The sequence below is a fragment of the Drosophila elegans genome, unplaced genomic scaffold, assembly GCF_018152505.1.
Source record: "Drosophila elegans isolate 14027-0461.03 unplaced genomic scaffold, ASM1815250v1 contig_814, whole genome shotgun sequence".
NCBI lineage: Eukaryota > Metazoa > Arthropoda > Insecta > Diptera > Drosophilidae > Drosophila > Drosophila elegans.
This window is the reverse complement of record NW_024546167.1, coordinates 12,923,210-12,935,953: the sequence shown is the minus strand read 5'-3', so window position 1 is coordinate 12,935,953 and position 12,744 is coordinate 12,923,210. Positions and strand designations below refer to the sequence as shown.

Genomic DNA, 12,744 nt, shown 5'->3' with positions numbered 1-12,744 from the left:
AATTTATATCATTATTGACATTTAAACATAAGCCACTCAAATAAATCAAATCTAAAGTTATGTTTTAAAAATCATTTTTAATCACTTATTAAACAAACAATTGAATGATCAATTTGCCAAGTGAATAGCCATTAAATAATTCAATTTTTGGCTGTACCACCTGACAGATTCACAGATATAACAACCATATTGGGATTGTGGCCGAAATCGCAGACGAAAACACACATATATTCAGCTTTTTTGTTGTATAATTCCTTTGGCCGGCGGTTAATTAAAAAAAGGGGATTGGCCGCTGGGTTTTTGGGATGCGAAAGCAGACGCCCACGTTGATTTATCGCAGTAGGCTTTAAAGTGTATATAAATCAAACGAAATGAAAGGTACATATGTACAAGTAAAAATATATATAAATATACCAAAATTAAATTAAATGACATATAGAGCGTTTGCGCAAGTTGACTTTAGTGGTGGCCACCGACATGTCCAGTTCTGGCCGGCCAACTCTTTAGCACCATTAACAAAGGACTTTCCCTGCCCGCCGAGCGTTCGATTCCGTTTGCCTTTTCATTTGCGTCGTCTTTGTTGACCACTCTTAATCCTTTGGCGGAGCCTGGAGCCTCCAGTCCGATGAATGGATGAAGGCGCACTGCATTCTGCGATAAATTCGCATTAAATGAGTGAAGGAAAGGACTTAAATACGGACTCACTGGCCATGGCCACCACCAACAATGCGTCGACGAGTGCGATTCAGAAATTCTCTGCGCTTGGCACACAAACACAAAGATAGAAAAATCGAAGAATGTCAATAATGGCTGCTGCAGTTTCTGTTCTAGGACCTCGTCCTTTCCCGTACCCCATTTTTCTCAACCATTTGGGCTTTAATGACGCTGCATCCTGCGACAATAAGCGTCACTTGGTCAGTTCGTTGTCTTCATTTTCGATCGCACAGAAGGCGAGCTGGAAAAGTCCCCCATCATATCGTTACTTACTGTGCTTGCATTGCTCAAGCGATGTGGAAAAGTAAATAAGTTTGAAGACTTTATTGCAAATTAAATGTTTACTTAGCTCAGCATTTGTTTGTTCTGGCATCAGATAATCAACTGTGCGTTTTCTGATTTATTGAATAAACTTTAAAGGGTTTACGAAGCTTAAAAATATGATTTGAAAAAAAAAGAAAATTAGTTTATTGTTAAAATTTGTTTTCAAAAACTATTTATATATTTCCAATACATTAGTTAATACAAATAAATGTTTTAAATTATTATATGAAAATTGTAATAGATGAACTAACATTTTTTTTTTCAAAATATTATATTAAATACTTTTTGAACCACTGTTCACCCATTCGGTGGAGAGGTCATTGATAAGACTCGCGCTCTCCACTGCAATTGACAACTTTAATGTGAACAATATTATTTGCATTTATTTTTGTACGACTTTTCGATTTTGCCAAAAAAAAAAAAAGAGGGAGTGGGGTGGCCAGGAGAGGAGATTTCCCAATATTTTGTTGTTCAACCCGTTTGTGTCTGGGTATCTGAGTGGAGTGCAGCGGAGTGGAGCTCCTTACTCTGCGGCTTCATAGACTTTGGTCGAGTATCGCATCGGTTTCGCGAGTTCGCGATTTTATTGCACTGAAGTTGCGGTATTTGCCTCTTCTTCTTCTGAGAGGCAACAGCTGCCGCATCTCGTTGCACTTTCTGCCCCCTCCTGCTGCCATCTATTATGGTTTATTTGACTTTTGTTGCATATTACGTAAGTCGGGGTCTCAATGCTCTTTGCTGGCACCAACTACGCGATTCAATGGGTCTTAACTGTGCCACACACACCCGCGTTCTTGATTGGAGGCACCCGTGTCTGCACTCGAAATACGTTTTTACAATGGGAAAAGTAAAGAAATAATGTTAACTTCACTATTTTGAAATAGTTTTTTTTACGATTTCAAAGTTAGCAGGTTGTTAGTTCAATGTTAACAGGAAACATATATATCTTACTCTTTTTGAGTGTTGTTTAGATCTTATTACTATTTCATTTTTAAGAAACGGAAGTCTTTAAATTTTCTAAAATCCACTTTTAATTCTCATATATAGAGAAAAACATTTTTTTGAGTGTACTAGGCTACCGTGGCTTTGTGGCTACTGTGGGCGGTGTTCATTGTGGAGCATAGTAAATAAGTGCACCGCTCTGTTTGACACTTGCAGCTGTCAACGCGGTGCGTGATTGATCGAACGATAGTACTTGGAAAAGGGGTTCCATGGTTCCATGGAGAGAAATGATGTCGTCAGGGAGAGGGTTAATGGAGGAGTTCCCCATTAACATGACCCATAACAAATGGTCCGATCTGTTGGCTCAATCGCAGTTAGACAGTTTGATTAAGCGCAGGGAAATACAGGAAGGAAAACGCGTTTCGTTGGCAAATGAGTGTTGCATTTTTGGTTTCTTGATAAATACACCAAATTTATAATTTAAAAAAGAGAATCCTTCTGAATTGTTTTTATATAATTGCAATAGTCTTGTTCTTTCATGCTTTACTCATTGATTACACAACAATTTGTTTGAGATTTCTTTACAATTTCTTAAACCCATTAGTGAGTTTCCAAAGTTTGTGTCCTTAAAAGTTGAGTCAAAACTCTTACCAATTAGTGCAACATTATAGTAGTTAAAGTTTGTTCGGATAACAGCAAAACTTCCATCGGCAACTACAAAAGTTAATGTGGCATTTGGAAGAAGGTATCTATCAGTAGATAAATACCCACCCATCGATAACGGGCAACAGATACAAATTGTAAGTACGTAAGTGGGAGCTCTCCTCTTTCCACAAATGGCCCCGATTTCCTTGAACAAAGAAGAGGAGGCAAAAATTAATGTAAATTTATTGTCTCAATTTATAATGTCACACAAATCGAGCAGAATGAGCCGGGGCCAGGATACTTTGGCCAAAAGTGAATGTTGACAGCAGCCAGAGACTGTGTCCCAGTGGAAAGTATCTGGTAGATACGCGTTCTGACGCGGCATTGAACTTGAACTTATCTGCGATTGCAGTTTTTCAATTGTTTGCCAAAGTCATTGGGCGCAAAGTTGCTGCCATTTTGTCTCTCTCAGAAAGTTATTATAAAGTTTGCCATATAAGTTTGGCAGCCTTTTAAAGTTTGGCCTGCACAACCCCGCTGTCATTTGGCTAGATAACTTTGGGCCCTTAGCAGCTTGCATGGGATCTCATCTCAGTTTCGACTTCTCGACTCGACCAGCAAATTGAGTGCACACAGCCGGCAGACGTTTGTCATTTGTCTGCCGTCATGTCAGTTGTCAAGTTTGATTTTTCGACATTTGCCTCCCAGTTCTATTTTACTATATGCGATATGCTTTTTGTGTCTCTTAAATTGTTGCAGGGGAAAAAAAATATGAAATATAGTGCTCTACAATATACAAAAGACAATTTCGTGAAGCTTTTCGGCAGTGCGTTGACATTATTCTGTACAATCACAAATCGTGGGTATCTCAGCAAAGTGGTTAGTCGTGTCGACGGTCAAGAAATGATTTTTGGAACTTGGGAAAACTTGTAGTTCCTCTTAGTTCAAGAAAACCCAGGGCAAGAGCTTCTTTCTTTACATTTTGTTATGTCTGTTTTGGGAGTGAATTTAAAACAAACTGGCATGTGTGCTTCTAAATAGATTTATAAGTTAAGCCAACTGAGAAGTAATAAAGACTATTACACCTTCACCACATGTAAGCCACATTTAATTTCTTATTTATTTTTCAAATAGTTAATAAAACCATAAATGCTAAAATAAATAACATTGGTAAAAACATTGGAACAATTACTTTTCCTTTTCGATTTCATTTTCAATTTGGAGATTGCATTTGTTAATTTAAAAAAAAATAGTTAAGATCCTAATGCAATCATTTAGTTAAAAAAAAAAATTAGGAGTATACAACAAACATGAAAAAAGACTCCTTTGTCCAAAACGACAATATATATTTTATTAAAGCATCTTCGTTCTTCAACTCCATGCCGACATTTATATATTTAAAAATTTTAAGATAAGCCCAACCTTTTCCGCTCGTTAATCCCAGCCCAGAGTATCTTGAAGTCGTGATACCTGTCACTCTGGATTCTCCTGGTGTTGACAAATGGGAAAGGGTGCTGAAGAGGGGCAGTTGATGTCTGAACACTTTATCTTAATGTCAATTTTTTTGTTTCATTCGGCTTGGGTTTTGATTCGAAAGGTTTTTTCAGGCCAGAGGTCGTGTGCGTGAAGCAGTTAGTGAACGACTGGGGAAATTAGCCATAAAAAACGCATTTGAACATCGGTCGGTGGTGGGGCGCCTCATTTGGGAGCCATGTCAAAATCACGACATCGCAGGCGCCCGGCGATAAAACAGCTCGAGGATTTACATTTATATTAGGCAGCTCAAAGAGCTCCGCCAATGAATCATCGCTGTACTTAAATAGCTTTAAGTGTTGGCATTTTCCGTGCTTTGATTTCATTTGCATTCTCCGCTCTTCTCCGTGTTTCCCCTGCTAGTTTGACAACGTCAACTCGTGTCTGCATGTGCTGCGCAGTCAGTCGGTCGGCGGCTTGGAGAACATCACCACCAATGACATCTGTGCCGGTCGCCTGAAAGCCGTGCTCGCCCTCTTCTTCGCCCTGAGCCGCTTCAAGCAGCAGGCCAAGCAAACCAAGTCCATTGGCGTTGGCGTTGGCTGCGGCGGCGTCGGACTGGGCTCCTCCTCGACTCTCACGGGCGGCTCCGTTCTGGGAATCGGAGTGGGCGGTGGTCTGAGGACCCCGGCATCTACTCTGCACCAGGATAAAAACCAACAGGATCAGCAGCAGCAGCAGCAAACGCCACAGCAATTGGCCCAATCGTTGGAGAACGGCAATGAGATGGTGAACCGGTAAGTGCATTTTGAAAAACATTTTATGAAACCCACAGAACACTTCTGGAAAAACCGGTGAAAATGAGCGGAAAAGTCTCAAAATAGTTTTTCTAACCTCGCAACTCAGTAATTTTACTTATATTATACATTTTACTCTAATACCCTTTCTTGATAGAGGGCGCTATCTTGACAAACCTTATGTAGCAGTCAGCTTTTTATCGAACGTGGTTTGTGTCCCTGCTATATAAATAGCCTTTCCCACTCTTATACTGGTAGTACGTGTGCGAACCATAGAGGGCGCTTTAAAAATTGAAAGAAAAACGTTTGGAACGAATATCTTTATATATTTTGTTGAGACTGGATTTCTTGTTTATTTTTTTTAAATTTATTTTATTAATTTAATAAAATTAAATTTTATTATTTGACTTAACTTTAAAAGTGTTCCGAATGATATCTCAGCTTCGTTAAAAATTCTTTTTAAATTGGCATACAAGCATTTCTCTTATTTTTTCGGATAGTCACAAAATAATTTTTTATTTTGCATATCAAAGAGTTAATTAACTGTTTGGTTAAATTAATAGACATACCCGATCTTTCTCTAAAAAGACTCATTTCAAACCAACATACCAATTATTAAAGTTCATCAATTACAAACAAAACCAAATCTCATTCAATACCAAATAATTTAAATTCAGATCTAGCTGCCAGCACTTAATGAAACTCAACTAGCTTTCCCTGCTTTTTTCAGCATTTTCCAAAAAGAAAAACCTCCCCCATCAATGCCGAAATCCTCAGCATGCCCCCCAAAATATTGCATATCCAATGTCAGGGATTTCCTTTGAATTTCGCTTAGACTGTCATAAGACATCCGGCACGCATTTCTTTGTGCGCTTTCTGAAAATTCCTAGCAAGTTTAATATGATTTATTGGTTTGTTTGCCGGAAATTACAGGCAGTTGGGTCCTGGTTTAGCTTACTTTTTTCCGGGGAGGGGGGGAGGGTGTTCCACCTCACACCTCGACCAACAGATGTCATCGGCAAAATGGTAGGAAAAACTCCAGAAAGGCAAACAAAATTGGCGTGCTACAAGTTTAAAGAGAGGAAAATCTCAGCCAAGGGGCAAAACTCCGCAAAGTGCTCTCTACGAAATTCAAAGCAAGAAGATGGCAAAATTAGAAAACTTTATTTGCCCAATGTCTGTTGGGAGGTCTTCGGTTTTGACTCCGGCTTGGGTTTTCCTTCGGTGTTTGCAACCCTCGGGGAAATCCTCGGAGTTGCAGACAGGAAGCGGAAGCTTTTGTGTGGTGCCCCCCATTCCATGCCCCCATCCTTCAAATCGGTCGTTTAACTGGGGGCACGGGCCCCAATGTGTTGATGACTTTCACTGACTATGAAATTTAAATGCGTTACGGAAATGTTTTGCGTTCGCCTCTTGGTCGAGAGCAGACACATAAATTGCAAAGGATTTTTATGTTCGTCCTTGCGCCTAGTTTGTGGTAGGCTGCGCCATCAGGAGGGTGCAGCGGTCGGTTCATTTAAAGTTGCGCCATTAAACTTTCACTTGCGCGCCGGGCAGCGACCCTCTAGAGCGTTGTTTATAATGTCTGCGGTCTGTCGACCTAGACCCAGCTCAGGGATCCCCGCCAGCCACCCGGAACGGTGACAAAATAGCAACCCCAAAATGGTGCACCTAAACGAAAATAGTAAGAAGTCAAGAAGTATAAAATTTCACTGAGTCTACTATTCTATCGAATAACTCTAAATTCTTTCCAGAATTCTTCAGTTTATATAAAGAAATATATTTTTTTTATTATAAATAGGTCCTTTTATTTTTCCAAATTTTGACATAAACAGTTTCAAGCATTCAAAAACTATATCTTTTTTAAATAGTTTAATGATTCGAGAATACAGTATATCAAGAAAGGTACAAAATCTGTTGGTTAGCCTTAATACTTTATATAAATAATATCTTGAAAATATTTACTTCACTAAAGTGAACTAAAATATTAATTTTAGAATTTAGAATTAGACAACAAAACATAACTAAATCCGATTTCCATGTTTTTTTTCTATGTGTACCATTAGCGACATTCGTTGCCTGAAATTTTTCAAATGCAAAATTCAAAAGCATTTTAACGACGGCATCTGCTGCTGAGTTTTTCAGGCGGAGGTGGGTCGGTTTGCTTTTGGGGAATTCCAATTTCATGGCACTTCACAAGTTCTCTATATTTTTTAAAACGCTGGCTGTGATTTGTTGAGGACAACCTGCTGGCAGGAGCAACATGTTGCACTGACGCACATAATTAAAATGGTAGGACATGGCCAAACTGCTTTAGAATCTCCTTAAATATTCTCAAGATTTCAGCAACAGCTGATGACGATACAACCCTTAGAGTGCAGAACTCCCACCATTTACCATTTATAACTGCAAATTGCTTTGGCAGACATGCCAACAATATGTTGCCCCCACGGAAATGTATTTATAGCAGTTGTAAGTGAGCTTTCCTTCTGGAATTGGCTTGAAAGTAACCCCCGAAGATGGGGACATCTTTTAAAGGGGAGGAAATTCCCATGGTTGCTGGCTCCCGAATCCACCCCCTGAATGGGATAAATCCGCCCACGTGCGTGTGTTTCCTGTGGCCCTCTAATTCGCATGCATTTATGCGTGACCATGAACAAGGAGCCATCCCCCAGGACCGAATGTCCCGCCTCTCTGCTCCACCTAAAATGCATTCGTCCTGGTTGTGTGGCCACTCTTCACTGGCAAATTGTCAAGTCCCTTGGTCGCTCCGATGTCCTTCCTTCTCTTGTTGTCCTCAGCCTCGTCTGGCTTAACTTTTGTTGTCCTGCGGGCTTGGTTTTTTCCACATGGTCTGCTCCTCTGTGCTGAATTTATAATTCCATTTGTGGTTTTAATTTCGTAAATGTGAGATTAATTTTATTCAATTTGTATGCCCAGAGTGCGAAAAGGGGTGAGTGAAAGTCCTGGAAGCCTGTGTTTAGGTCTGGGCTTGACGCTTCATTGACTGTCAATTGTTTGCAATTGAAGCAGAGAGAAAGGAGTCTGGGAAGTTGGGAAAGGAGTTCTGGGCAAGGCAATAAAGATGTTTTTAGATGAAGAATTTAATTCTGGACCAGGAAGGTATAATACAATATTTTTAAAGACCAGGTAATAGAAAGGAAAACCCCATTTAAACACAAAGCAAGTGCAAAGTTCCATCTTAGAAGTACTTTTTATCCAGCTTGTCCATCTTCAAATCATCTGAGCCATCCATCATATCCTCCAAAAATCTTTCCTCCTGCGGATCCAATCTGGTTACGAATATGTCCCGCGTGGCTCTAAATTGGCCGCAATTATACAGATGCTCATTCTCCAGGCGCAAAAAGTTCCAGAAGAAGCGTCGCACTATCTCGCTAAAACAAACAATCGATTTGGCATTGTAGGGAGCCATCAGTTCCTGATGGACCAGAACAAACTCCAAAGACCAAGCTAATCGCAACAGTGTGTTTTCCACAATCACAAGGTAATAGAACCACTAAAATAAGGAGTGAATATTAATTAGTAAAATAAGATTTAAGGCCTTACCTTGGGATAGACTAGATTGTCGCGCAGAAATAGGTTCTCCCCTTTCCACACTTTAAATAAGCCAAAGTCCATTAGGAAATCCCAAAGCAAAGAGTATATCGACGAAACAATGCATATCATTATATAGGCCCAAGTCCAGGAATTCTCAAAAAGATTACTGTACTTGCCTGGTATTAGATGTTATTAACATAATTAATTATTAATATTTCATAAGACAAACACATTTTTTTAACAAGTTTTTGTTTTAGTAATAACAGAATATATATTAATAAATAAATTTTAGATTTCTTTATTATGTATTACTCAAACTATTTTATAAAAGTTATAAGCAAAAAACTTCGGATCTCAAATGGAAAGCACAAAAAGGTATTTAATAAAATGTTGTTTGTAAGGTTATTTATTTATTTGCCACTCACCAATCGTTTCCATTTGGGCTGTTGAAACGATAACCTCCATCATGGCCAGGAAGTACTTAAGTGCATTTATCAGGTAGTCCGTGGACTTGGATCCGCTGTCCCTAAATCGACGAAGACTCTGGCAAAATCGAAACCATGCGGGAAGACAACGAATGACGGCCACCGCGTAGTCGGGCTCAAAGTCGAAGGCATCGCTCCGATCCAGAAAGTATCTCACATTGAACCTTATAAGATAATAGTGATCGACTAAGCAAATTGCCAGCGAAGTAAACTGATCGGCCACCCAAAAGTCCACGAATTTCACAAAGAAAAAGGGCGCCAAAAGAATGCGACCCAATGTGGTCATCAGCCAAATCCTGGCCGAGTAGAAAAAAATGGGTATGGGATTGAAGAACAGCGCAACCGCAACCGCCAATTGGACAAGTGGTATGTAATACGGATCACTTATGTAGAACTCTTTGTGAAGCAAATAAAGCAAAATGCTTAGAGCGCTAAGGTATCCAAAAAAACCAACCATTTCCAAGGCTCGCATGGCACTCATTGCGTTCCTTCGCTCCACCTCGAAAATCAAAACATGGTCGATGCCCACTTTCTCGAAGACTTTTATATTGAATACCAGACAAAAGCCAAAGATCACACCTGCTATGGGTCCTCTGAACAGGCTGGCAAACATAAAACGAAACTCTGGGCTCAGATCCAGGCAGAAATCTGAAAAATAAGAAAATAATGTCTGTTTATTATAAAAAAAAAACACTGTATTTAGGTATTAATAAATATCCAACTGTGGAGCAACCTACACGAGATCAGACAAATGATGGTGGTCACCACAAAAAGTCCCAGAAAGAGTCCTGCGCAGAAAACGTGACCGGGTGCAGTGGGCTGATCCAAAGGAGGTACTCGGAGTTTGGCCATCGCCTTGGACCGATCTCCATTGGCCAGGTACTCCGTATACAGATCCTCCACGCTTGTAATCATTCGATCGAGACGCTTGTCGCTGGAAAAGGACGTCCTAACGATGTAACGCTCGTACCAAGAAAATCCAGCCCTTGATTTTAGATTCTTGTCATACTTTTTGCATATCTTGCGAAAGGCCGTCATGTTTAGCGTCTGGTAATTCTGGAGCATAATAAGGCTAAGGTGGGGTGAAATATATAACATAAAAACATGTTTTGTGTTAATATAATGAGTTATGAGTTTAGGTTAGGGTTAATTGAGCTTTATCCTAAAGAATTCGCGTTTAATTTAAGTTGTACAAATTAAGTCTGTATGCCAATTCGACTTTAGTTCTCTAGTGAATTTTTAATTTGTTGTTTAATTTAGGACTTCTACCTTAGATAAAACTCGCTCATAGCCAGCCGAAGTTTGCCTTCTGGTGGCTTCTGCCTTCCGGTGGCTTCTGACGACTGCGATCCTCGAGGATCCTGTTGACGACGGGCCAGGAGTGATAGTTGATAGTTCAGGCTGGCCAATTTGCGGTGCGCCTCCGCCTGTTTGTAGGCAAAGAAGTCATTCACCTTGTTCAGCTCCTCATGGCAGGTTTTGAAAAAGAGCGCCTCAAAATTGTTGTAATAAGCGGCAATCACAGCACTATTTTCCCGGCTTGAATCAGGAGCTTTCTCCACGGCATTCGATATCATAAACTTCAGTTCCTTTGAAAATCAATTCAAATATTAATCATACACATATGTGGGATTTGCAAATAAATCAGAGTTACATTGTAGTTCATGTACTGATACCGCCATTCGGCAACCATTAGAGTCTCAAGGGTCTTGCCAAACTTCATTTTAATTCTTAAGGTTTTAGTTCTGATATTTTTGTAAGCTCAGATTATTTGACAATTAAATCTACTTCTAATACGATCTGTAAATAAAATCTAGGAGAAGGGTGAAGTGTTGAATTCTATTCAAAGTGTATATCCATTAAAAAAAGTAAAAATACCCCTTTGATCATTTCAGATTAGCCTTAAGGACTATTATTAGTTTGCTCAATGCCCATATTATCTATACCTTAACCACTTTTTGGTACGAAAAGCAACCGCCCTTGAAATCTCTAATTGGGGATTTTTCATCCCTTTCGTGACGGAAAAGCTCTTTTTCCTTTCACCAGAATGTTCCACAGACAGGAAAAATTTGCTATTATCCGCGGACAACCCACGCAAATTTTGACATGCGTTTCCCTTTCCTTTTCGTGAAGAGTTGACAATTTCGCTTTTGTTTCAGAGGACGATGTCCGCAGAAAGACAGCTCCACCTCCTTAAACTTTTCTGGCTTTTCATGTTTTAGCTGGTTATATGTATTCCCTTTTTTTTGAGTTTTCCGTCTGTTTTGAAGTAACTGCGTTTGGGTGTATTATTAAAAATGAAGAGAAAGTCCAGGGAAATCCAGGGTGGCTAAGGGTTGGTCTTAGATTTGGCAACTCTTTAAGGTCGCTGGTATTGCTATCGAGTCCCACAATTCGATTTCAGTTGCTAGCCATTAGTCATAAGAAAAGGAAATTGGTAAGCGGCAAAATGTCGTCTACAGGCATTCCATGATGAGTAGTGGGTGGCCAAAAAGGACTCCCATTTCCCATCTCCCATCTCACCTCAGACCTCAATCCTCAATCTTCATCATCAAAGCCGGCATTCATCTACCCCTCTGCGCCGCAATGTGAAAAATGTGAAACAATTGCAACGATGATTACTTTTTCCAACAGTTTTCCCCCCTGTTGTTGTTGTTGCTGTTGTTTGGTCGTAAAGGAAAATTGAATTGCCAATGGGCGGAGCATGAAGTTTGTCCTGCCCTCAGGGGACCTTTTCCTGGCCGGGGGAGTTTCGGGTGGAAAAATAGGACACGGTCAGACCAAGATGAAAACAGGTGAACTCCATAATTATATGCTAAATACTCGGGTAATTAACTCCCCCGGGAACATTAACTATTTGAAGCACTTGATTAAGCTGATGACTAAGGCTTGAGAATATCCCAGAATGATGATGATTCAGGAAAACTAACCCAGTGAAAAGTGGTAGCATGTGCAAAATATAAAACCCAGCATCAGTGTCCTTCTGAAAAGGGGAAAATGAGCTGCTGTCAGCAGTGTTGCCTTTACTCATGATGCCCTCTAGTTGTAAAGATTAGTAGATTCTTACAAAGTAAGTAAGTAATTCTTGTGAAAATTCGTATACAGGCCTTACTTTAGAAATACTTCCTAGAAATCCCCATAAATTTAAAAATAAATATATAATATTGGTTATGAAACATAACAAAGTTCAGTCAAAGTATTATTTTATTATTATATTATTTTAATTGTTTAATAAACCAGGACTTCCTATGATGACAGTTTATCTGCAATAATTAATTGCATTCTTTATTTTTTGTTTCTATGTAGAAGTTTATTAATGGTACATTTTTAGTAAAATTACACAAATTTATGCTAGATCACGGGGTATTTGAAGTATTTTTACCAGATTTTATTTTTATGCTGCCTTCTAGCTGGACAACCATAACCAGAAGGCAAATAAAAATATTTGCATAGACGAACCACCCGACAATTGGATAGACGGGCAAGTGAACAATGTGGAGGGTGGTATCAGGCTGCGGAATCCGGGGACAGAGTATATAAAATGAAAAGTAAACATTGCAGTGTCCGCCGTTTGCCATTGAAATGATAAAGTGCCCGGCTGAGCTCCACTCCGCCCGTAGAGTTCCACGGAGTCGGACAAAAGGCAATAAAATGCATGCTTAGTGTTTTTGGAGCAGGGGCTTAATGGCATTAGAGGGGGGAGGGGGGAAGAGGGGCTTCGAGTCAGTCTGGAGCTACATCTGGTTATATCCGTATGTTGTGTGTGTGGCAACTCAGGCGAAAAGGCTTTCATGCTTTTTGGATTT

The 12,744-nt window shown here is 39.7% G+C and overlaps 2 protein-coding genes across 2 annotated transcripts in view; one reads left to right on the top strand and one right to left on the bottom strand.

Annotated features, from left to right (window-relative positions):
• The window catches only part of LOC108138728 (protein sickie), a 151,537-nt gene that overhangs the window by 68,140 nt on the left and 70,653 nt on the right, over positions 1–12,744 (top strand). The window contains 1 exon segment of the mRNA XM_017261095.2: positions 4,522–4,895. Within this exon segment, the coding sequence (XP_017116584.1) occupies positions 4,522–4,895 (374 nt within the window).
• On the bottom strand, positions 7,982–11,163 carry LOC108138730 (xenotropic and polytropic retrovirus receptor 1 homolog). The gene is made up of 6 exons (XM_017261107.2): positions 10,593–11,163; positions 10,208–10,527; positions 9,676–10,010; positions 8,879–9,586; positions 8,463–8,629; positions 7,982–8,412 (listed from the first exon to the last, which is right to left on the bottom strand). Exons 1-6 carry the CDS (start codon positions 10,659–10,661, stop codon positions 8,098–8,100), a joined length of 1,914 nt encoding a protein of 637 aa, XP_017116596.1. The 5' UTR covers positions 10,662–11,163; the 3' UTR covers positions 7,982–8,097.